The 25834-nt window shown below is 44.1% G+C and overlaps 1 protein-coding gene across 1 annotated transcript in view; it reads left to right on the forward strand.

The window, feature by feature from the left end:
• Positions 1–25834, forward strand: part of Tmem178b (transmembrane protein 178B) — a 346914-nt gene that overhangs the window by 107584 nt on the left and 213496 nt on the right. Inside the window, exon 2 of the mRNA XM_005332437.4 lies at positions 1486–1599. Coding sequence (XP_005332494.1) covers positions 1486–1599 — 114 coding nt within the window. The remainder of the gene's footprint in view (positions 1–1485; positions 1600–25834) is intronic.

Here is a 25834-nt window from a genome sequence, read left to right on the forward strand (position 1 = left end):
AAGTCAAGGAAGGAGGATGGAGGGACGCAGGTGTGACAAGGTGTGTACAGGAGAAATACCAGAGCATGTGAGAGGCTGCAGGAGTTTGTGGGCTAAGGGGACAGAGGTAGAGGGTTGAGAAACTGGACATAAGCAAGAGAGTACAAACTACTTTCTAGAACTTTATCTCTTTGGATAGTGTCTGTCCTATTAGAGGAATGTCTGCCAATAACTGGCAAGTGGGCAGTTGTCCAGCTATGATTTACAATAAGGCATCGGTTGCACGAGGTACTGTCTAAATTATTGCACCCCACCAATTGCCAGTTTCCTTGCTGACAGTGGGCCAGGGGGTCAAACAATTCAATCAGGTGCCACCGGTTATAAATTGAAAATCAGTGGGGTGCAAAATGGATTACCATCAAAATCCATTCAGGTGCAAAACCAAATTTCAAAACCCCTAACCTTTAAAAACCACTCCTTTCCTGATTCTCCACAATGCCCTGACATTGAGTTTTAATATCCTTCAGATAAGCAAACGTCAATAGAAATGCTTGCAGGAGACCAAAAGTAACAAGGGAAAACCTCCCAGTTGGGCTTTCCTTTTGGAATTTGCAAACATGGTGGATTTTTGAATGAATGCATTGACAGTTCTTTAGATTCCCTGAAGTCCAAGTTCTCAAACTTCAGCATGAAAACAGAATTGTCTGGAGGGCTTAAGAAGATTCATCCAGGTTTTACTTGGAGTTTCTGATTCAGTAGATTTGGGGTTGGGTCTGAGAAGTTGCATTTTTAGAAGCTCTTAGAGGATGCTACTGCTACTGGACCTGGGACCACATTTTGCGAATCTCTGCCCTAAGATATGGGAACATTTTGATCATTTGACCAGCAAAGCATGCTTTGGTTTATAACCATTTGTCAGAAAGTGGACCAGATGTTGAGTCTAAGGGATCATAGATTTGTTCAAGAAACCTGAGAAAGGACTGATTCCAAGAGCTACAGATTGATTTGAGTGCTTTGTGGTCAGAGGTGAGGTTGAAAAGGAAGGAGGTAGAAAAGGGGAGAAGCCCCCTTAGCTCACTGTTCCAGAAGATTGTGTACCAACAGCACAAATAACACCACTGAGGCAGAAGCCTGGTCCCTGTGTGGAAACTGTTCCTGGCTTTCAGTGCTGATCTTCCTCTTTGGAAGGAAAGAGTTTGGTTAGACCAGCCTTCCTCTGGGTGTTGTTTTTTAACAACTAGCTTCGAGCAGCCTATTGTCTGCCTCTTCCACCTCTGCTTTGACCCCAGAGATACATTTTTCTGTCTAAATCAATGCTGTTTGATTGTGGTTCCACTCTCTTGCTGTTTTTGAGTCCGGTTATCACTTTGTATAGACTTTAGGTATCACGGGGCACAATATAAAACAAATATCTTTCTCCAGGATGGAAAAAAAAAATGGATCCCAGAACTGCTCCGGAAGTGGTTGCTGCCTCATTAACATTTGGCTTCTGTCTCTCTTTTCCAGGAGAAATTGAGCGCTGCACGTACATCAAGTACCACTACTCCTCAGCAACCATCCCCAGGAACCTCACTTTCAACATCACCAAGACCATCCGTCAGGACGAGTGGCATGCCCTGCGTAAGTACACCTGTGTCTTCGCCTGTGACTGCGCTGTGAGGTCACTTTTGGAGGGATTAAAAGACGGGAGGCACCTCCTTCTGGGATCTGTGGATAGTCTCAGGTCATTGTGGGGGTCCTTACGTGCTGATATCTAGAGGTCAAAATTGCTTCAATTGGTTTTGATTGCATTAGAAATTTGGGGGGTTTGTTTCTAAAATTAAGGAAAAAAAACCCAAACCAAACCAAAAGCAAATCACTAGCAGTTAGACGGTGTCCTTATGTCCCTGTCCTGCTAGGCATCTAGGATCTCACCTACCTGACTGAACATGCTCTTGGGATTTCACTCCAGCATGTCTCCACGTTGCTTGGAACATCATTGTGGCAACCTGCTAGTCCCTTGTGTCATCATTTGTAAAGAGTGAGAGTGGCTAGTGGATGCGGGGATTTGCACCTGGGTAGGGTCACTGAGAGGTAGGACCTGGCCTCATAAATTTCTGTCACATCCCTATTTTGAATGATAGACACTGGGCCTGGCTCACCTGTGATTGCTCAGCGTAGGTCAGATTATCTGTGTCCATTGGTTAGGGAATTTCTTGGCCAGAGATACCCAGAGACTTAAATTACAGCGAGAGGCTGACGGCTGACTTAATGAGTAAACAGAGCTAGTTGGCTATTTTTACTCTTCTGCTCCATGGGGATCTGCTGCCTGTCTGTGGCAGGAGAGCTCTCCCTTGTCGCTGGCACATCTCTTCATGCCAACCCCTTCATCCTGTGAGTAGGCACTGTGCCACCTCTGTTCCATTTGTTAGACATTCCTATTCCATTTTTTTTTCTCACCCAAGGCCCTTAACCAAGGTTAAAGTTCAGATTGCAGTTTTCATGAGAAGGTGCATTCTTTTATTGTTTCCTTGTATTAAGGATCGCTTAATTGATGAGATTTGAAGAAGGCAGCTCTTCAGGCCAAAGCATCTTTCTTCTCTTTATTGTTGTTTAGGTATCATTTGTGTGTGTGTGTGGGGGGTGGGGATCATCAGTGTTTGGTTTAACTTGGGGATGGAGAGTGGGGAAGTGGGAGAGATTAAATAAAGCTAAAATAGAATGATCACTCATTAGTCTCAGGAAAAAATTGGATGTCCAGATGATTGTTATTCAATGCTTCTGGCCTGAAATGACAGAGCAGTGCCAGCAGATGGGACAGCTTTACTGTTGCCCCTATGAGATATAGCTATTAGGAGGGACACCAGCCAGCATGTGGGGACACAGAGCTAATGTTCAAAGAGCATTCCCATGTGCTAGACATTGAGCTAAGCATGCCACATACTTATTTCATTTTAATGTGAGATTTGCCTTAGAAAGTCTAGTAATTAGGGGTGTTAATTTCTTTTTGGAGGTAGACCTGTAAGGACCCCCAAATAGAAATAATATTTCTCATAATGCATTGGTCTAGTATAGCCACTTAATGGGATCCAAAATGCAATGTTCAAGAGACATAAGTCCTGTTGATTAACCATCTAAACATAACAGATTATGGTGTTCACAAGAGGATTCAGAATCTCAGAAGGAAGAAGATGTTGACACTGCGGTTTCAATTCAAATGAACTCAGTTTAACCAGAGTTATGGAGTTTCTCTATGCACCAGGCACATAGTGGATAGCCAAGCCACAGGGAGCTCTTTTAAGAAGCTCAAGTCTGGGGGCAGAGAAGTGGGGGGTTGGAGAGAAACATTCACAAAGCAAATAATTACAAGGCAATGAGATAATTACAATATAGTAGAATTGCTTCAAGCAATTAAGATAGTTTGTGGAATTTTTTTTTCAGCAAGAGGTAGAATTATTTCAGTGTAGATTTCACAAATAAACTTCAAGGGAAACCTGGTAGAACTCTTTTGGCTGTATACACTGTAGATGTCTGGAATTCAAAGAGGTTACCCATGGAGGCATCACTGGAAACATGTCACATGGCATCAGCAAAGATAGAGAGCTTTGTGGGGTCCTCTTTGTGTCTCCAGGGTGCTCATTCTCCAGCTAGAGTGCCGTTGGGTTCTGAAAAGTCTAGTGTGCGGCTTATGCTGCGAATCGAGGTGCTAACATCTATTTTTAACTGATAAAAGCTATGTCAACCATTGATACATGTCAAGGTCTCCGGCACATGGTGCCGGGTGAAGCCCATGCTCCCCTTTGGTGAGGGATTCATCTGCTTCTTTGACAAAGTTGCCCAACAGGTTGTTAACCAGACAGAGAACATTTGCTGTGTTTGACATCGAAAACAGCTATTTTTAGCCAGAGGGCAGGTGAGCATCTGACACAATTGAAGTTGGTACCAAGAATAATTAGGAATGCTCGAATGATAGCGAAGCTCAGTGTGCATCCATGTTAGAATTCAAAGGTCAAGCAGTGATGACATGAGGTGGGAAATGGGCACAGAAGCTGTCTTTGAAATAAAGTGGAAGCAATTAAAAATTAGCAAACTCCTATGGTCAAGTATTGAAGATGAAAAGAAAACTGATTTCTTTACCTGTTTTGAGAGTCCTGTGCTCTTTAAGTGAGATCAAATAAATTCATTTGATACTAGGTTGGTAATATCTTACATTCTGTAATTTTTCTCAGTAGATAATGTTTGCCCAAGGAAGGAAATTTGAGGGTTGTTGGGGGTTTTTTTTGTTTGTTTTCTTGTGAAACAACTTCTATATGGCAAATGTTTGGACTTTGGTTAACCTTGGTTGCATAATTTTTTATCAGGAATTTGCATATAGTCTGACCATTGTTGTAGAAAAAAAACATTTTTAGATAGGAAAAAGCACATTTGGTTTTGAACTATGTTAAAATTGTTGAAAAGTTTACCCCACCACTTGCAGTCTCAACTGCTGCATTCAATCATCTCATGCTCAGGTGAAGACAAGGTGACAGAATAAAATTATCTGTAGGCCACTAGGCTTACAAATCCAAGTGTGCAGAATTAAATCCATGGGAACTAAAGGTCTGAGGATCAGAGCTGTGCACCTGTTGGGAAGGGTGGTGGGGGGGAGGGAATGGTCTTTGTGTCCGAGGTTCAGATGCTGAGTTCTCTGGGTGAGCTGGTGACCAGGGGTTCTGACCCTGGCTGGGACGGGGATTGCTGCTGAGGTACCATGGGGGCCTGTTGTCCTTCCTCCCTGGGAGCAGCAGAGTGTCCAGATGTGAGATCCATGTCCTCACCCGCCCAGGCCTGGCTGTTCACTGCTGCCCTCCTTTAGTCCTGGTGACACAGGTGTGCAGCAGGGATGGGTGGGTGCCTCTGTGGGGGGGCTGCAGGTGCTCTGATCTCCTTGCCCAGATCTTCCTAACATCTCCAGGGCCAGAGCAGGACAGGAGAGTATCACTGGCCAGTTAGGAGGGGACAGGAAGCCTCAGGAGGTGAACTTGGCAGACACCACACGTTGGCTGGGTTGTTGGTTTAGTGCTTTGAATGAGGAAGACTGGTCACCAGGGCAGGGAAGCTGGCTGGCCCTGCAGTCGCAGTGGCAGTGACGCTGCTTCTCCTCTCACAAGCTGTGTCCCCACAGGCTTCTCATAACCTGTGGCTCAGTCTGAGGTAGCAGCCCTTGTTTGGAGAATTCTGTGTCCTCGAGCAACCCCAAGAGCCCTGGAGGCCATTCCAAGTGGCTCTGCCTTTGTTCAGGAAGCTGCCACAGCGTCCTTTGGCCTGGACACTGGATCAGTGACAGGGCAAGTGGGAGAGGGGAGCCTGGGTGGCCTGTGACAGGGACTGAGCAGCTGTGGTGGGCTGACAGGGCCACTGCGACAGAGCCTGTCTGAGTCCGCAGGGCATACACCTGCTCTCAGGTGTGAGGAGGGTGGCTCTTCCTGCCCTGATCTGATCCGCTTGGCAGGGACCCAGAGGGCAGCTGTAACTAAGGACCCCCGGTCAGAGCCCTGGACTCAGTCACCATGCTGTGAGCTCAGGGTTCTCACCCTGCCTGGTGAGGGCAAGGTGGAGGGTTTAGCCGGCAGCTGATTGTCCCTGGCCGTGAGAATCCAGAAGCTGGGGCTCCACTTTCTTGTGGTCAGAGCTTCTCCCTTATCTTTTGAGAAGCTGCAAATAAAGGGTGCTGGAAGTTCTTGTTTTTTTAAAAAGTCTCCATCTGTCAGAATTGAGGGTTCAACGAATTAGATTGGGTGGTCACAGGGCACCTTCCCAGCTGGCCTGGGGACGGAGGGAAGGAGGGGGAGAGAGAGGTGTGCTTTCCTCTCGTGACTTCCCTGGTCCCAGCCTGCAGCCACACCCAGCCCTGGCTCACAGGGCAGACCTGCAGTGGTGCCTCAGGTGTGCCCAGCAGGAAACAGAACCAAGCAGAGCAGGTGCCTCCATCTACAGCAAGGGAGTGGAGAGTCCTGCCCCTTTGTCCTGTTACCAGTGAGGCAGAGGATGTCAGTACCAAGGAGCCATCTTGAAGCTGGGTTAAAGGAGCATGGGAAAGTCTAGCTTGGCCAGAAGAAGGAGGAGCAGAAATTGGAGGGGGGTGGGGGTGGGGTGGAAGTGGAGACTTTGTGGATGACCAAGCACATTTGAGTGGACCCACCACTAAGAGGGATAAGAAATCACAATCCAGAATCATCTTGCCTGCTTAGACACCTGAGTGACTTCTCAGCTCCCCAAAGTTTTTCATCTCTCACTCTTGCCTGCAGGTTAGCTCTGTCTTGAGAGCCCAGCACCCACCCAGGCTGGTATGTGGTAAGAAGCCTGCACATTTGGCCTCTCCAGTGCAGATGGTGGGGCGGACTCTTATCCTGCTTGGCCAAACCCTAATCATTCCCTTAATCTGTCCATTTCCTTATCCTTTCCTTTTTTTTTTAGAGTTAAAGGGTCTTGCCCTGAACCCCAGTCTCTCTCTAGCTTCCCTAAATCCTGCCCATCCCTTGGGCCCCTGGGGCTCCTTGTCCTACCCCACGGGCATCAGCCTGTGGCCTTGTGGTTATGCTGTTGCTTTGCCTAATAGCACAGCCTTTCCTTTCCCAGGGAACTAACTCAGCAGCCCCTAGCCTGTGCAGCTCATGTAAGGCTGGCTCTTCTCTGGACTCTTTCCATTCAGTTCTTTCCCCTCAGCACAGAGTAGTCTTGATTCCTGTCCCCTTTGTCCTTGCCATCCTGGTTATAAGATGAATGTTGTAGACCAAAGGACTTGGGATGAAACCACCAGTAATGATGACATGGTAAACCTCCTTTTTGTTCACATTGGCTGTAATCCTCCTGGAACTAGGAGGGTGACTTGGTATTTCCTCTGGGAGCCCAGTCTGCACTGTTATGGTTCGTTTGCAGATAGTGTAAACAGGCCAGGAAGGAAGGGGCTGCCCAGCAATCCCATCACAACCTCAGAGGAGCCCGAGGATGAGGACTCAGAATCTAGGCCTGATCTTTGGGCTTCCATCTATTTTTTTTTTCTTTCTGTTTTTGGCTGATGTTATGTAAAACAGCCTAATGAGGTAAACATTTCAGACATTAGGAGCTTAGGTCCCCTGCAGCGTCAGCCATTTTCCTTTTCCTGCTTCCGCTCTAAGCCCAGCCAGTGTGAGGCTCTCACTGTGTGCAATCTGTTATGAGCTGCCTCTTGCTTGCAAGACTGGCATCCATGGGGGTCAACAGTAGCAAGAAACCATCCCCAGAACCAGGAAAGCTTGGTAGCCCAGAAACTTCACCAACACAGCATTGCCATATGTTGCCCAGTAACCAAAAGTCTTGGCTTTTTGCAAACCATCCCACATCTCTCTGCTTTAGCTCCTATGGGGAACATTGTAAACCTTTGAGACACCCCAACCCGCAGCCCAGAGCGGCCTTGTGCCTGTCCTTCCAGAGCTCACTTGGTGTTCCTGCAGCAAGGCAGCAGAGAATACAAACCCCTTGATGTGATATGGTACCTGGACCTGCCACCTTTGCTGCAGTGACTCTGGCAGGGACATTTCCTTTTCTGTGCATCTTTCCAAACTTCCCTCTGTTTTGTCCAACTCCCTCAGTTCTGCTAGTGAATAGGTTCACTAGTTTGATGAACCTTTTGAGCTAAGGTGTTCATAGCTGATCCTTCTCTGGGTAGCATTTTTTTTTTTTTTTTTGTTTTTCAGGAGCTATGTCCAAAAAAATGATGGGGAGGTAATTGATTCACAGAGTATAGAGATAGCTTAAAATCATCAACATGCATGCAGCTGTTGATTCCAGCACTTAGATAGCTGGCCTGGCTGGGGTCAATGATGAAAATGGAGTGGGCAACAGGGAGAGTTTATTTTTGAGAAGGCCTTAGGGGCAGGGAAGGGAGGAGGCTTAGAGTAGGGGTGGGGTGAAATATGGTGCAATCTTTTGTATTAAAGACATTCATGTACTGAAAAAATATCTGAGAACTATGTGCTAGGGTAATTGCGCTCTTCAAGCCACAATTCATCTGAATGTGCAGGTCCAATTTTGTGCTGGGAATTAGTTGGAAGTCTCGCCTAGAGGCATTCTCTCAGTTTCTGCAGATTGGAAGTTGTTTTCTTCTGGCTGAGCATACTGATCTGGATGCCACCACGGAGAATTGGGAACAACCTGACTGGCCTCCTTCATCCATTTGTTCATTTATTCATTCGATATGCACGGAGTGTCTGTTTTGTGAAAACCCCCATGTTAGGTGCTGGAGGGGATATTAAAAGGTATTCTGCTTTCCAAATTGGATGATATATTTCTAGGTGCCAACCAAGCAAGGGATCAAACTGGTTGTTGCTTAATGTTTATTGACTACCCAGAGAGAACAGCTAATGCTGCCAACTTGTACACATCACGGGTCCCAACTTCCAAACTTAAATCGTCAAGGATGCATTAAGGGGGAAATAAAAGCAAATGATAACACTAGACTGCCATATCAAAGAGACATGCTCTGTTTTCTAGAATAAGGAAAAAGTGGGGATGTTCTGGGGGCTGCCTACCTTGACCCTCTAAGGGAACTGTCCAAGCCCTAGGTGCTGAAAAGGAAGCTCAAAATGGCAGATGATTCTTCTTTCCAGTAGTTCAGACAATCCAGAGCTTGGTATCCAGGCAAACTGCTTCAGGGAAGAGGAGGAACAAGACCAGGAGCTGAGTGTTCCAGTAGGCAAGGACAGCTCATGGGCTAGGTGAGATATGGGTGTCTGGGTAGATATCAAGGCAGTGGGGCAGCAGGTAAGAGGATAGTAGGTGCTAATTTGGGATTCAGGAATTTATGGTACAATTCACAGGGAGGAAGGTTGGCCAAAGGAAGGAAGAAATATGGAGTATCAGGGAGGGGGAATGAGAAACAGCGAACAGAGGCTAAGAGAGAAGCCCCATTATGCGAATGGAAGCACACAGGGCAGGAGTACTATGCCAAGAACAAGGTGGAATGTCATTTGTTTATGGTCCGAGTATCCCTCCAAAGTTGGATTCAGGATGGTCCTGGGCTTTGGGGTGGGGGTTCTCAATATGGGAGGGACTATGGAGAGGAAGGGGAAGAACAGCTGGGAAGCAGGATGGTGTAACAGAAGAAGTAGCCAAGTTCTACGTTGTGTAGTAAAGGTCTTACGAGCATCAAGACCAGGGCTATCTAACTGTGGTCCATGGCCTAGTAGCCAGTATCATCTGGAAATTGTTAGGAATGCAAATTCTAAGGCCCCTGTCCAAACATACTGAATCAACATCTCTACTGGTGGGGCCCAGGAGCCTGTGCAATTCTTAACCCATTAACGTTTGAGAACCCTTGATGTGGAGGGCATTGATGTGGACTGTTGTGGTCAAAGAAGGCTCAGGGCAGGAGAGAGCTTGGATAGACTTTGGGTGAGAACCAGGAGATGGAATATTGCATTTAATACAACCTCCTACACAGAAGCAGAGCTTTTATTTGTTAATTGTTTCTATTTAGTTATAGTTTTGGAAATTCAACTTTCATCCACATTTCTTCTTGTTAGCTGAATAAAACAGCATGGAAGTAGTGAGGTGAATTTCCTTTTTTTGTGTTGTATGTTTTAACCAACAGCATTGTCCTGATACATAGCTTCAAATCTCTATCTTCTGTCTCCAATGTATTCATTCACTCAGAAACAGGCTTCAAGCTCCACAGAGGTCAGGGGACATTGGATTGAGTTTCAGCTCTTTTTTCTAGGTGTATATCTTGGTCAAACTGCTTAAGTGTTTTGAACTCAGTACACTCATCTGAGAAATGGAGGTCACGATACCTGTCTTGGGAGTGATTATAAAGTTTAAATGGAATAAAATAATTTCTGAAAAATTCTTGATAACTCCTCAAAGTTTTGAGCCAACCAACATTGGTGCTAAAATATGCAATGCACGGGATCTGGGGGCAGTGTCTATGAATTGACTCTTCATTGACTCAGGGACTTTCCTGTTCCTTTGTACAGCCCATGCAGGTGAGTTGGGCTTGTATGTGACTGTGTGTGTTGGTGGGCCTATTGTGGGTTTGCTGTCTGCGCAGGTGTCTGTGATGGGAGCTTGCATCAGGTGTTTATGGTGTAGGAGTAGAAAGTGGCTGAGAGTGTTATTTGCTGGCAACAATGTGGCATATTGTGAAAGGAGTTTCAGAGCAGAAAATCATCAGTGTTTGAGATCCTCAGTGGGATAGCAGCGGCAGAAGCAGCCCTCTAATTTATCAGTTATGTCCAATAAGAACACTGTTTAGACAATAACAGGAGTCTCTAAAAGAAGATTTATGTACTCAGTGTCTAAAATGTAACATTTCAGAGCTTTGAAGACAAATACAATGTGAATGCATTTGTACTGAGAGTGTTGAGGGAAGTGGCGGAAGATCTCTCCTATCTGTTATAGCCCAGCCCTGCCTTTTAGGAAGCCTGTGGTCTCTAATATGTATTACGAAAAGATCCTCTTCAGTCTAGAAGTAAAAAACACAACCCAAAGATGGGTCCTGGGAGAATGTAGGGGGCATATAGCAAGCAGGGTCCAGGCAGGGGAAAGCGGCTGCTGTTGGGGTAGGCAGTGGCAGTGGATTACGTATCGGAGGATAGGGGATGCCTTCTTTTCACCTCCCATCAGGGGTCCCTTGGCTGCTGCTGGTTGTGGTCATGGATTCTGCCCATTTTGTGATGCTAAGTTAGAAGAACCAAGCATTGCAGAAAGATGGGTTTCCCTGAAGGATGCTTATGAGCTACCCATTGGGGGGAGAGGAAGGCTACAGCTCTGCCTGCACAGGACCCCTCTGCATTCAGGGCAGGACCCGAGTGCTATTGGGACTGCTGCAGCCATAACCAGGGGGAGAGAAGGAAATTAAGTCCTTGTTCTAAGGAAGCAAGGTGAATCTGAAGTGCAGATCCACAGAGGGGCAGGAGGCCCAAACCAGATCCAAAGTGAATGAAGGTCAGGGGTGTGTGGTGTCATCTGGAGGGACCATGAAACACTGCTGAGGCTGCAGACTTGGCTGTTGCCCATCAAGTCACCATGACCAACAGTGCTGGCTTTTAGGAGAAGAGGTTTCTCTGCTCATGAATGAGAAGAACAGCTGCTTGAGAGACTCCTGTTATTGTCTAAACAGTGTTCTTATTGGACATAATTTTCAGGGTGAAAATTTATTGGCACCATCTTAGTGATGGAGGTACCAGGTGGGGCTCAAGTGTTGGGGACATATCATAGGTGCCTCCATGGATCTTTCTGGGAGCTGATCTTCTTCTTGGGATTTAGGACTGATGTTCCTTGCTATTCTCACTCTTTATCTTTCCCTGATGTTAAACTCTGTTGAGCTTGGAGGGCATAGTAAGCCAAGAGATCTTCATTGTTCTGTGTCATTCTGACTATCTGATGTATTTCTCCATGGGATTTTGCCTAGGATTCTTGGGAGAGCTTGAGACACTGAAACCTTGGTGGCACTTGCTTCAATTTCCATGCATATATAACAGAGGAGCCTTCCATGAAAGGTCAGTACAGGACACATTTCAAAACTATTTAGATTTGTTTCAACTCAATGTTCCAGTTAGCACTGACCAATAGAAGTTCCTGTTATGATAAAAACCTGCACTGTCCAACATGGTGGCTACAAGACACAGGTGGCTTTTGAGCACTTAAAATATGACTATTTCAATAAAAAAATTGAATCTCAAATTTTATATACTATAAGTTAAGTTAAATTTAAATAGTCACACATGACCAGTGACTACTATATTAAACAGTTCTAAACAACCAATCTTCCTATTTCTTATATAGATTTGGCTTCCAAATTACAAACTCTTTATTCTTGAACATGTGTACATTAAAAATACAACCTTATAGGTTATCCATACACTTGGGCCATCTTTAGGGGCACAGATGTGCACAATTCTTTAGATCTTCCGGATCTTTGCTTGCACCAACCAGAGCCACCTTGGGTGTTAGTAGGCTATTTTGGTAATTTGGTCCTGTGCAGGTAAGGAAAGACAGCAGGAAGAAGTTCTCATCATCTACCAGTAGCTAATCTAACCAGGCTGTTGAAGGCTGGGTTGCCTGGGGACAGCCTCAGGATCCACATTGTAGAAGAGAATGGGAGGGAGCAGCACTTCGCAGGTGGAGAAGCCAGTCTGGGGTGCAATGCAGTTACACCCCTTGGAGGGCTCTGGTTCAACAGCCGCCCTTTACAGCTTCCAGAGTTAGGCTGAAATGGTGAGGTCCTTGTTTCTCCACTTTGGTCACTTCTTGCATGTGGGCCATGAAAGTGGGTGACCTTGGATGTGTGGCTCTCTGTTCTGAGTCATCCCTAAAGGGGTTGGCCACTGGAGGGTCACAGCCCTCCTGGAACCTGAGCAGCAAGTCCTTCCATGAAGTGAGGTTGGGCTATGCGCCCCGTGCAGGCCTATGCCGGAAGCCAACACGTAGGGAGGTCATTGAGATCAAGAGATCTAGTATAATCTATAAGCTATAGGAGATAGAAATGGAACTAAAATTCAAGCTGTTGTGACTGTAGAATTCATATGTCTTCCCCACCCAGAAATCCCATGTACAACTTGAGGTAGGTCCACTGTCCATCTCTTTTCCCCAAGGATCAGCCTCCTCTTCCAGCTCTCCCCTGCCATAGCTGCTCACCTCCATCCCATCACCTAATGTACAGGAGGAACCCTCCCCTCAGGAGCAGTCAGGCCAGCCACCCTTCCATCCAAGAGCTCTAGTGTTCAAAAGAAATGAAAGAAGGCTATTTATTTCCCACTTCTATGTTTTCTTTTCATTTAATTACTGGTATCACAACAGGATTTTTTTCTATTGCTTTTCATTGCAAATGTATGGTATTTCATCTACATTATGAGTTAAGTAGGCTTTTGTGGACTAGCCTAAAAACCCAATCATCATTTATAACCCACATGACTTCTCTGGAAATGGGTTCTGAATTCTAAATAAGTGGCTCACAAATGAGGTTTTAGAATAGAACTCCTTTCAAAGCTGGAAACTTTACATCTTTCTACTTTCTAGGCAATGTGGCCTCTGAATGGACTCACCATTCCCACTCTGCCTACATTTGTTATTCTTAGGTTGGATCCCCCAGATCTGATACCCTCAACCCCCATGGTGAAAGCTGAGTCACCCTGTCTCTTATTGTCAGCCCATAACTAGCTGCTGATACAAAATTAATGAATGTTCCTAATGTGTCTTGTGTAGGCTTGTATGAAATCCCAAAATCCAACCAGAGGACACCAAGCATCTTTGGTACTAGGGATCATTCCGTCTCAGGCCCCAGCCTTAGTTCACATTAGTAAAATGAGACTGATTATGTAACATTTCCCTGAGGTTCTTTGCTTGGGCACCTGGCACCAAATTAGAAATGAGCAGTTAGAGGTGTGCGTGTAAACTTCTGAAGCTGAGAGGGTGCTAAACATGGGTGTGGAGGTGACACATTTGACTGACATTAGCATCTATATTCCATACGCCACCCCGTCCCACTGCTTCACTCCTGGAGCTTTGAGATGCTGCCTTGTTGCCAAGGAGACCAGGAAAAGCAATTGTATACAGGTTACCTCTTCTTCAAGGCTCACAGGTACATCCTTCTGGGAGAACAGGTAAAGGAGGAAGAAGGGATCCGTTTAGGCAGTTGTCCATAAGTGTAATGCTGAAACCAAGTGCTAGTGCATCCCATCCCTCCGCCATCCATTGCCTTGACTGAATGTCACATGAGCACTACATGCCACTATGCCCCATCTTGACATGCATATGTCATTTTAGCATATACATCTCAAGGCTAATCATCATTTTTATTTTATTATTAAACAAGTCCACTTTTATCATAGTCATTAATGCATAATGCCATCAGTTCCCACCCTCAAGGGGGCTCTTCATTTTTAGGATGTGAGCAGGGTCCTCTGGCTAATGGGTAAGCTAACAGAAACAGATTCTGAGTGTTTACAATCCTGGTTAGAGCTTTGTGGTTCTGGTTAGTGAGGGGTTGCCTTTGGTTGTCCTTGCAATGACCTTGCCCTTCATTCCTGGTGTTTTCTGAGGATCTGGGTGTGTATCACATTGGGGATAGGAGTGAGTGAGATGACTGAGCCACAATCTTCTGATTCACAGAGCAGTGACACAAATTCAGGACTTTGAGGACCAATGGCAAAAAAAAAAAAAACAAAAACCCAAGATGTGGAAAAATACAATGCTGACTGGCAGCTTCCAGAGAAGGAAGCAGGAAGACAGGCAGGAATAGTGGCATTTGAAATGGACCTAAATACTTCAGTCATTTACTCAAGTGAAATGTGTTGAGTTCCTGTGATTCACTAGGAACTGTTTTAGGTGGTGAATGGAAATGTCAACAATCCCTGCCTCATGGAGCTTGTATTCTTGTACAATAATAACTACTACGTGCTGAGTGCTGCTATGGTTTAGATATGAGTTGTCCCCAAAAGCTCATGTGTGAGACAATGCAAGAAAGTTCCCAGGTGAAATGATTGGGTTATGTTAGCCAAATTCAGTACATTCATCCACTGATATGAATTAACTGGGTGGTAACTGTAGGAGAGGTAGGTCACAGGGGCATGCTTTTGGGTTTATGTTTTATTCCTAGTGAGTGGAGCTCTGTCTGTTTCTTGGTTGCCATGTCCTGAGCTGCTTTCCTCCTCCACACTCTTCCACTCTGATGTTCTGTCTCAGGTGCAGAGCAATGGAGTCAGCCATCTACAGACTGAGACCTCTGAAACCATGAGAACCAAATAAAATTTCCTTTTCTAAAATTGTTCTTGTCAGGTCTTTTGGTCACAAAAGTTGAACTAATACAAATGCTTAACATGTGCCTTGGGCTGTTGTAAGTCCTTGACACACAATATTTCACATTAACCACAACGGTGCTATAAGGTACATATTATAACTGTTTGACAGATAGGCAAACTGAGGCTAATAGAGGTTAAATAATTAATGGAAGAACCTCTTGCACGAGAAATAGGACTTTATTTAGGGAATTCATTTCAGCCAGTATGTATGTATGGATGGATGGACAGGTGGAGGGGGCAGAGTCTGGGCTCTGTGAAGACCCGTGGTATTCTAGATGTAAGATAACAGTTCTGGCTTAGACTCACCACAGTGGATATGTGTGACTTGATAGAATAAGGAGGGGTAAGTGTACCTTCCTCCTTATGCCTTATACAGATGAGTTTCGTGGGAAGCTGAGATCCTGATTGTGGACAAGGGTCGTTTTAAGTGTCTGTGGTTGTTTTCTGGCCTGCTCCTGTGTTGTCCTTATCTCTGGGAACAAGACTTATCAGCATGAATGTGGATATGGAATATGGGAAGCCCTCTAGAAAGTGGGAGCTCCTTGAAGCATAGGGAGTACATAACTATGTTTTGGTTGGGCTTACATTTCTCTTTCCATACACTGAAATAAGGTTTGTGTATTTGTTTATTATTACATTAGAAAGCTATTTCAACCCAGGCATTTAGATATGGTTTGTCCACTCTGAGATTCTTGTTGAGATTTGGTTGCCATTGTGATGGTGCTGGGAGATGGGGGCCTTTGAGAGAGGATGTTAAGAGGGATTAATGTCTTTCTCTTGGGAGTAGATCAGTTACCACAAGAGTAGGTTGTTAAAAAGTGAGTCCCTTGTGTTTTGTCTCCTTTTCATGAACCCATTGACCCTTCCACTTTTGCCACAACTTGAAGCAGCATGAAATCCTTCATTGGCCTCTAAGTTCTTGGACTATGGGTTAAATAAACCTCTCTTCTTTATAAATTACCCAGTATTGGGTATTCTAGTATAGCAAAGAAAATGGACTAAGATAGGCATCTAGGAAATGCATGAAGCTTATGTCATTTTAGCATATACATCTCAAGGCTAATCATCATTTTTAGTTTATTATTAAACAAGTCCACCTTTATCATAGCCATTAATGCAAAAAAGTTAGTTTTCATATATGTGTATATGTGCTATATTTAGACATACCAAGTTCAAAGTCCTTACTTCTTTTTCTTTTGGCCTTTCTAAAGTCTAAAGTAACAAAATTATTCTTGAGAAAAGAATGTCACCTGTAACAATTCACAGACTCACTAATTATTCACAAACTCAGATTTAAGAAGACATCTTTTCTTCTTTCATTTTTAAAACTGGATTCTCGTCTAGGGGTCACGAGGAGGAGAAATCAATAAGTAGCTATCGCTTACTCTCGGGAGAGGGGTTCCTCTGCCCTGCTGGGTTGGAGTGGTGAATAATTCAATAGTGGTCCCAGGCTCCTTTTTCCCTTCTTGAGGTCGAGCTTATTAAAATTGCATGGGCCAAGGATGCTCGTGAGGAAACGGTAGGTATGCTCCATATCGGCTGTGAGAGCCTCCAGTGCTGGAGGAACAACCTCAGCACTCTGCTGTGGGGCCACTGAGCTGCCAGGGGTGGAGGATGACCAATGTGCTAAGGAGAGCCGTGGAGGAGCAGCCGGCTGTCTCCTCTAAGTGCCGTCTCCTCCACTCCCCAGCTTCCGGCGTCCATCCTGGAGTGCAGGGAGATGGAAGGCCGCCCCCATGCCCACTATTGATCAACTTAGTCATCACTGTGGGCCTCATCATTAAGTATTTATGGTTGACTGAGTGAAAGGTAAGTGCTGAACAGATGGGGCACCCTTTTTAGAAGCTTTCCAAGACCATCTAATTCATTTCCCTCAGTGGGATGGAGTCTCCAGAGAAAGAATCTAAGAGTCAATTGATTACAGTCACTACTGTCTTTTTTTTTAATTTTTGAGAAAAATTTTTATTATGCACTTAGGGATTGTTTTTTTGAAAAATGCCTTAGTTCTTCTGAAACATTTTCACTTTTTCAAAATATTGTTTCAAGATCCAACTAGAATTCAAGTTGGAGCCGAAAATGGTGGAACCAAGTAAGACTTAGAGTCCCATAGACTCAGACCAAGTTTGTTTACAAGTTGCCAAGAGGGACATCATTACCCTAGGTACATGTATGATTGCACATATGGTGCGACGCTACATCATGTACAACCAGAGTCATGAAAAGTTGTGCTACAGTTGTGTACAATGAATCAAAATGCATTCTGCTGTAATATGTACCTAATTAGAATAAGTAAATAAATAAATTTTTAAAAGAGAGATTTAAAACCTAACAGTAAATCCAGTTAATTTTGAGATGAGGATAGAAATTTGAAACAGACATCAGCAAGTGCTACTCTGGACAGCAAGCATTTGCCCATCGTCTGAATTCTTCAAGCCTCTGGTCTCAATCCCTCTCTAAAACCATCCACCCCAATCCCAGTTCCATGGAGCAGGGGAGACATCTGCTTTTCTTCCTCATTATGTTAACATTTACCCCTCTTTTTATATTATCTCTTCTTTTTCATCAGCCTATTTTATTTGTCCTGCTTATTAAGATAAACCATAATTATTATAGAAAAATCTGACAGAAAAGCACAAAAGGACAGGGAAAAAGTCACCTAACTAGTCGCCATCAATAGATCAATGACCTAGTGGAGTGTATCCTTTGCATTTTTCCCCACAGTATAAATAATTCTTTACATATGATTTGGTGTCCCAAGTTTTGTTTATAATGATATGATAAACATTTCCCTTGCCATCAAAGCTCTTAATAAACTATTTTAATGGTTTCATAATATTCTACCAAATGGATACACATAATTCAATTAACCTTTCCTTTCAACTTAAATATTTATATTAGCTAGTTCTGAGTTATTATAATATTATAGTGATAATTCTTGTACATAAATCTTTTATGATATTTCTGACAATTTTCTTAGGATAAATACCCAGATTAGGAACAACTCATTCAAAAGATATAAACATTCATTTTAGATTCTTCTTCTTCTTCCTCTTCCTCCTCCTCTTCCTCCTCCTCCTCCTCCTCCTCCTCCTCCTCCTCTTCTCCTCCTCCTCCTCCTCCTCCTCCTCCTCCTCCTCCTTCTCTCCTTCTCCTTCTCCCCTTCCTCCTCCTCCTCCTCCTTCTCCTCCTCCTCCTCCTCCTCCTTCTCCTTCTCCTTTTCCCCTTTCTCCTCCTTCTCTCCTTCTCCTCTCCCCTTCTTCCTCCTCATTTTCCTCCTCCTCCTCTCTTCTCCTTCTCCCCTTCCTCCTCCTCCTTCTCCTCCTCCTCCTCCTCCTCCTTACCAGGGGATTGAACTCTGGGGCATTTGAGCACTGAGCCCCATCCCCAACCCCATTTTGTATTTTATTTAGAGACAGGGTCTCACTGAGTTGCTTAGGGCCTCATTAAGTTGCTGAGGCCGACTTTGAACTCGAAGTCCTCCTGCCTCAGCCTCCTGAGTTGCTGGGATTACAGGCATGTGCCATCACACCCTGCCAGCTTAGGTTCTTGGTAGATAATATCAAGTTGCTTTTTAGAAAAGTTGAACCAGTTTATAGTCCTCTTCAATTTCACCTGCAATGAGAATCCTTTTCCTCTAAATATATGCTAATTTGACTGATAAAGAGGAGTTATTCATTTTTGAAATTTTCATTTCTATGATCATGAGAAAGGCTGAATTTAAGAGACAGTTGTTATCCATTTGCATTTCTTCTTTTTAAAGTCCTCCCTTCCTTTGCTTTGTCCTTGCTTCTCTGTCACCTTGCTTTTGCCATCTCTGAGTAAATGAGTCAGGCTTCAGTATGCCCTTGACGTTTCCCTTCCGCATTGTCTCCTATTTAGACCTTTTCCCACTCTTATAGATTTCCCCCTCAGAGATAAGGAGGTGCACAACCCTGGGTTAGAGGCATCAACCTTAACTGGTGTTGAGGAAATAAAGTCCAGCAGCTATTCCGACGCGTTCAGGAATGTTCAGGTGTTATGGCTCTTGAAGCTGTTTAACACTTTGGGAAACTCCATGAGGAGTGAAACAGTGTCTTGTTTGCATCTGTACCTTCAGCCCCCAGAACAGAGCTGGTGCATACAGAAGGAGCTTAGTGTGTATTTGTTGTGTGAATGAACACAGCCTTCTGAAGGTTCCAGCTTCTTTGCCATGCTTTGGGTCTCCTGACCCAGTGCCCCACCAGTGAGCTCAAGAAAAGTACAACAGGGTTGCCAAGGAAGTTTGAAATTAATCTACATTTTGCAATTTGTGCAAAAATGTAATTAGATTCCTTCTCCAGAGGTAATCCATTAATGTAATCAATGATTGCAGTTACTCAGTATGTAACCTTAAGAAAAATTGCAGATGCCTCGTAAAAATAAACACTTACTTAGTAAAATAATCCCACACTCAGGGCCTGCCATTTCTCTATTTCTTTTTATAGTTGTCATGACGTCTCCTCTGCAGCATTCCTGTTTAGGGGTAGAAGGGCTGTTCCCTGGAAGCTCAAAGGGCCCTTTCACATATGTGTCTGCAAGGTAGACAGCTGCTGCTCCCTTCTGGGATCTGCAGAGGGGCGTGGCTCTCATGGTCAGGCAGTTCTGTGGCTGGCTGGTGCTTTAGATAATTGACCACATGATGGAGTCAGTATTGCTTTTCCTATATAACTTAACTCTTAATCTTAAAAAAAGTGAAAGTATAAATTAACCATAATGAACTTGTATGAATTTAGGAGCTCAACGTCCTTACTTCCTCCATCTGTAACTTAAGTTTTTCTTTCTCCTTCTAGAAGCCTCTCCCTAGCTGTGGGGTGTTCGTGGACCTCCATTCACCCTCCCCTTAATGGCAAGCAGGTCCATACTCCACTAGGAACCTAAGTCCTCTGCTTCAACATCTAAGGGGACTCACCAGTCAGGGCTCAGCCTGGGGAGCAGGGGTGGTAATGAAGCCTTCGTAACCCAAATGAGAAAGATTGAGGAGTTCATCTGCGCGTAGCTGTGAGCTGCCCTCCCTAATAACCAGAGAGGAATAAGTGATGTTGGTTCCTTTAGTTGGAAAATTCTTCTGTAACTGAGCAAAGGGAGGGAGCTCATATTGATTCCTGGCTTGTAATCCTGAAGGAGTCTGTCAATTCTGAGATTGGGTCTCATCTTCCATCTTTCTGTCTCCCAGGTAGAGTGGGGCACCTCCTGTGTGTTTGGCTATCTGCATACTTTCTACTTAAGGTACAATTATTTAATGCTGTGCTTATCCACCCTAGGGCAAGGAGCATGTCTTATTCATTGTTTAATCCCAAGGTCTAGTATGATGTCTGACGTATAGTAGGCATAAGAGATGTTTCTTTAATTCGTTAAAAGAAATTAAAGAGTATGAGAATGTAGTTGATAGGTACAGGATTAGCTCAAAGCACAGTAGTACAGATCCAGGGAATTGCCAAAGGTAGAACTGATATTGCTGTTCTGAGGATGAATTTTTCTCCATATTAACCCTGGGAATCTTTCTCCCAGTGGTGGAAAGCCACGTGGACCATAAGTTCTTCTTCCACTTTGGGCTGGTCTTTCTCAGGGGTTCCTATGGGTTTAAACACAGGCAGAATTTGGTCTGCCAGTCCAAATCAAGATCTTAAGCAGCCCAGGAATTTGCATTTTAACAAGTTTTGAAGACTCTTATGTGTTAGCTAAAGTTGGATAACTCCTGACTTAGGGCATGTCCTCCCTAGAAGCAGTGGGCCTCTGTGATACTCCTAAAATTCTTCTTGCCCAGAGGCATCAAGAAGAGGTAACTGCTCTCTTTCTATGGCCTGCTTCTTGTTGGTCTGTAGTTTTATGTAATGATCATGATACTCATGGATGAGCAAAAAATATCAGGAAGACAATGCCTCTGTCTGTCCTCTGTTGCTTAAAACTTAAAGTACCAACATTCATACATAAATCACCTCCATAAAGAGCACCCTGAGGCGAATCACATGCCATAAAGGGTGGGAAGAAGGAGAAATCATTTTCCTGAGGTTAGGATGACCCAGTGAGAGTTTGATGGGAGGTGGGGGTCAAATTGGGTGGTCCTTGAAGAATGGCTGGCAATTCCCAGGCAGATGTGGGAAACAAAGAATTGTTAGACTGATGTACAGCTCTAGTCAAGTCCTGGAGATGAGGAGGCTGGAAGGATAGGTGCCTGAGGGGCAGGGAGGAGTCACCTGTGGCTAGAAAGGAGGATGCTGAAGTCTTCACCATGGAAGAGATCAAAGCAGGGGTAGAATTCAGGCACACCAGACATTTCGCAAGTCAATATTTCCCAGGAGGATTGAATATCATTATCATATCCCAGAGCATGAACATGAACATGGTCCAGAACATGGTCCAGGGGCTTGACTGTCACATGTCCTCATACTTTGTTATGTTTTCCTCATACTCCATGTCCTCAAAAATAGTTCTGTGGCATCTGTAGTCTTTTCTGTGTGTTGGAGCCATGCCTTGGAGAGAAAGAAGACAGAGAAGAGGAACAGTTTGGTCAGTTCTGCATTGTCTATGCAGACGTGGGAGGTGAATAATCCAAATCAGTGGGTGATACAAAGGCATTTATATTTGGCTTTAAAACTCATGACATGATTGCTGGCAGCGGGAGCAGCAGATTTACCTTCCTAATTAGGCAAATATTCAAATGAGTTGGCATCTCTAAACACATGCCACCAAACTCTAAGGCCATATAAAAGAAAATCAGATGATCAATTTTCATTTTAATATTAATTACTTACATTAATACTAGTTAGAACATTCTAGAAGGTCAGAATTAAGTGATTCCCATCATGGTAGCCTTCTATGGCAAATGGACTTCTATCCAGACATCTTGTTTTTTAATATTTTATTTTTTCTTGTAATTGGACAACACCTATTTTTTATTAATTTACTTTTTTTGTGGTGCTGAGGATCAAACCCAGGGCCTCACATGTGCTAGGTGAGCACTCTATCATTGAGCCACAACCCCTCCCCCCTCCCCCCGCCAATCTGTACATCTTTATCATTGATTTTTCATAAAGCCGAGAATAACTGCTCCCAAATTTCAGAACCATTGAATAGGGCTTTTGATTTATTATAGTAAAGAATATGTTATTATGTTAGTAATGGTTTCCTGGTTGGTGTAAGACTGCTTTCTCAAAGCATAATTTCTCTGGCCATGTTGCAGTGAACACAGTAGGCTAGGAAAAGTCGTTCATGTTTCTAATTCCCTTTTGAACTTCAGTTTCCAGTAAAGAACAGTCAGAGGTAAATTATGGCATGTACTCTAAGCCCATATGTAGACAGAACAGAATTTATAACCATCAATAAAAGCATTCATCTTTAAGTTATTAATTTAATCATGGAATTTTATAGCTGGAAGTGACATTTGAGATTATTTAATCTAACTTTATCATTTTAGTAATGAGGCCCAGAGAAAGTTAAGAAACTTGAAGATGAAGTGCTCAAAGTGTATTTGTAGGGCATGGGCTAGCCAAGGGGGGGAAATGGACATTGTTTACAAAAAAATCCCAACAAACAGAAAAACAAAAATCCAGAAAGTCCTCTTGGATAACAGTTGTCCCTCTGCATGTTTTAGTCACTGTACTTTATAGGATACGTACATGATGGAGAGGACGTTCCTAGTCATTCCGTAACAATTCCTGAGTGAGCTCTAAGAATTCCCAGCACTCCTAAGGCCTTGGGGTACAGTGAACAAGACGGGTGTGGTCCTTGCCCTCTGGATCTTATCCTGATCCCCAGGTACACAGTGCTTTTCTGTTGGCTGTGGGCAGTGTGGTCTGACCCAGCTCAGCCTTTCCGGGCTTAGGTGTGTGATGTTTCTTAAGCTTTTCCTCTGTTTACTCTTCTAATAAAGAGCAAACAGAAGCATGCAAGAGGGATTTTCTCCTCCCTGCTATCTCCAGCAAGAGCTGGGGCAAGAGAAGCAGCCAGAGTTGCTATGACGTTCCTCGATTCCAGCTTCTGGACAGGGTGGACGGCTTCCCTGATCTCAGGGTGGATTTGTACTGAGTGGGAGAGGAGGTAGGAAGGCTCCCCAGTCCCAGTTACAAATGTTTAGTGCAGACAAGCAGAGAAAGGGACAAATAGGAAAGAGGAGAAAGCAGCTGTTTATGTGTGTATGTATGGGTGTGTGGGCTCCCAGGGGCCCTAAGAAGGGTCTCCAGAAGTCCTGAGTAGTAACCCCTGTGCCTGCTCCCTCCTAGACTGAGGACCACAACAGATGCAGTGTTTGAAGGCTAGGGTGCCCTGGGGCACGAGCACAATATTGGAAGATAACAACAGAGCCACACCAACTGCCTGAAGCCAGCATCTTCCCCAAAACATATGAAGTCATTTAAAAGGAATTATCTCTATTCCTCCTCCTAGAACAATTGCAGCTCATGGGATGGGTGAGGAGCTGGGATGAAATAATCCAGGGGGAGGGAAGGCCAGACAGAAGCTGACCAGAAATGCCTTGGGAGTAAGAAGTCAATAAAAAACTATCAAAGTAGAAAAAAAAAAAAACACACTTCTTTTTTCCCCCTGATACTTTGATGGGGGGGAAAGATTTTCTAAATTTAAGGAAGATGACAAAGGAAAAGACTGATAAATTTGTTTGCTTGTAAATTAAAAATTGTGCGGGCCAAAATTTAATAAAAAAATAAAAGGGAAAGAAACAGGGAAAATACTTGCAACAAACAAGATAGAAAAATATTAACTTTCTGAAGGTATTAAGTGGCCATGTAAATAAATACAGAGTTCAGTGACCAAATTCCTAAAGGGAATGAACAGGTTGCCAAGAGAAATTGACATTTCCAACAAACATGAAAAAAATTCAGTTTTACCAGGTAGTCTAATCTGCCAATTAATATATATTAATGATTTGTCTTTTTTTCCTAGCAAAATTAGAAAACTCTCATTCCTTATTGGTGTGTTGGTGGGACATAAAATTGATAACCTTCCTTGAAATCAATTTGGCTATATTTATTGAGTCTTAGAATTTTCATACTCTTTGAGGAAGTAATTTCATTTAAGGGCCTTTATCCTAAGGAAAACACCTGAAATACACAGAAAGTTTAATATTCAAATCATTTACTAAAAGTTGGTAATGATCTTAGTGCTCAAAAATGGAGGTAATAGTTAAATAAATTATGATTCAGTTATACAGTAGAGTGTGCTGTAACCATTAAATGTGATGTTTGTGCAGAAATTTTAGACATGTAAGAATGCTTACATATTGAATATTAATTGAAAGAAGCAGAATGCAAAATTGCATATAGAGTTAAATAACTAAAATTCTATAAAGAAATACATATACACATGCATGGGAAAGGGCTGCAAGGTAATAAACCAAAATGTTAACAGTTCTGAACAACTTTTAAGAGTTTGTTTGCATTTTTACCTGTAAGCAGGTGAGTCACTGCAGTAAAACAACAACAAAACCAAATTCCTTGTTTTGAAGGGAAGGACAGGAGGAGGTAGAGAGCATAGTCGGAGCAGAGTTGGAGGTCAGGATGATTTGAGGGAGGGTCATACTCAGGAGCTGAGTTAGCAAATCGTGACACTGTCTTCAGGCTCCAAGCCCCATGAGAGGGGCAGACATTGACAGGAGGAAGGTCTTAGCCTGACACCGAAGCATCAGGTCTGAGTCCAGACTACAATGGTCCTATTCTCTATCAAGGCAACGGAGGCAGCAACGGAGGTGGACAGAATTGGGACAAGTGAGAATAGGATCCCTGAGGACCTGTCGGGGTTACCTGGAAGACAGTCTCTTGGGCTCACCTGGTCTGACAGTGTGTAATAAAAGGCCACACTTGTATAGGTCTCAACTGTGCTTCACCTGCACCCCAAGATCCTCCATACTTTAGAGAACATATCAGGACTGAAGTGGACCAAGTAGGGAAGTAAAGTTCCAGTGAAGAAGAGCAAACACGGAATGACAGGGAACGCAGAAGAGTCACGCTTGGGAGAAAAATCTCTCCTGTCCGTGAAGCTGCAGCAGGTGAACTGGACAGACTGCAGTGGAAACGCAGCTGGGCAGCCCCTGTGGAGGTGTGCCTGTGAGACGCACCTGACTTGGTCACTGTGTCTGCGTAAGCTTGTGTTCCCACACGGCCTCCCTGTGACCAACAACGAGTGTGCCTAAGAATGCAGCCTGTGGTCAAAGAAGAGAATGAAAGTAATAGGCCCCCTTGGGATAGCCGGAGTTGACACCTTGGACTTATTATTAGCAAAAGGTTGTAAATAGGTACCAGGACCAGCTGCACGGGGAGTTAGCACTTGGGTATATTCCTTTCTCTGCTTAGCAGAGCAGGGACTGGCAAACGTATTACAGTCATCATCCCATCTCAGGGAGCCTGCAGGAGCTGGTAGCAGCTTGCTTTTTTGTGTGGTAGCTGGCCCAAATATCCTGACATCACTTCTGGGCCCCAAGCCTGAGTAGATAAAGTACAGAGGGTATGTGTGCCTGTGTCTTCCACACACATGTGTACATGTGCGTACTCATTTGCTGTAATGTGTTCATCACATTTGGAGATATTAGGTGGGTTGGCCTGGAAGCAGACCTTGATGCAGAGCACCACATGCAGGAGTATATTGGGGCGTTTCCCGAGGGTAGCAGGACCAGGAGAGAGAATGGCTGAGGGGCAATGGAATTGCAACGAAGACCACAGCCAGCCCTCCGCGGGCCTAGCCCTGAGTTTCCTGCATTGAGGCAAATGCCAGGGTGCTGCTTGGAAAGGTCTAACTTGGTGAAGCTGTCATCTTTGGCTGGGGGCCATCCTACAGCTCAGCAGTCCAGTTTCCAGAAGTGACAGAGTTTCTGACTAATTGCAAAACCCACACCTGGTGGCAACTGGACTTGATAATGTTAGTGTTGCACCTTAAAAAGTCCCAGGATGCTAGGATTAGGCTGCAAAAGTAGAAGACACTCTCTCTCTTCTGTGGGTGACAGTATCCTCGACTTTCCCAAAGTAGAAAGTTAATGATTTTCCATGTTGTAAATGAGATAAGAATTCCTGTGATGACAAATTTGGGACAAAATTTTT

Source organism: Ictidomys tridecemlineatus, chromosome 2, assembly GCF_052094955.1.
Source record: "Ictidomys tridecemlineatus isolate mIctTri1 chromosome 2, mIctTri1.hap1, whole genome shotgun sequence".
NCBI classification, from domain to species: Eukaryota; Metazoa; Chordata; class Mammalia; order Rodentia; family Sciuridae; genus Ictidomys; species Ictidomys tridecemlineatus.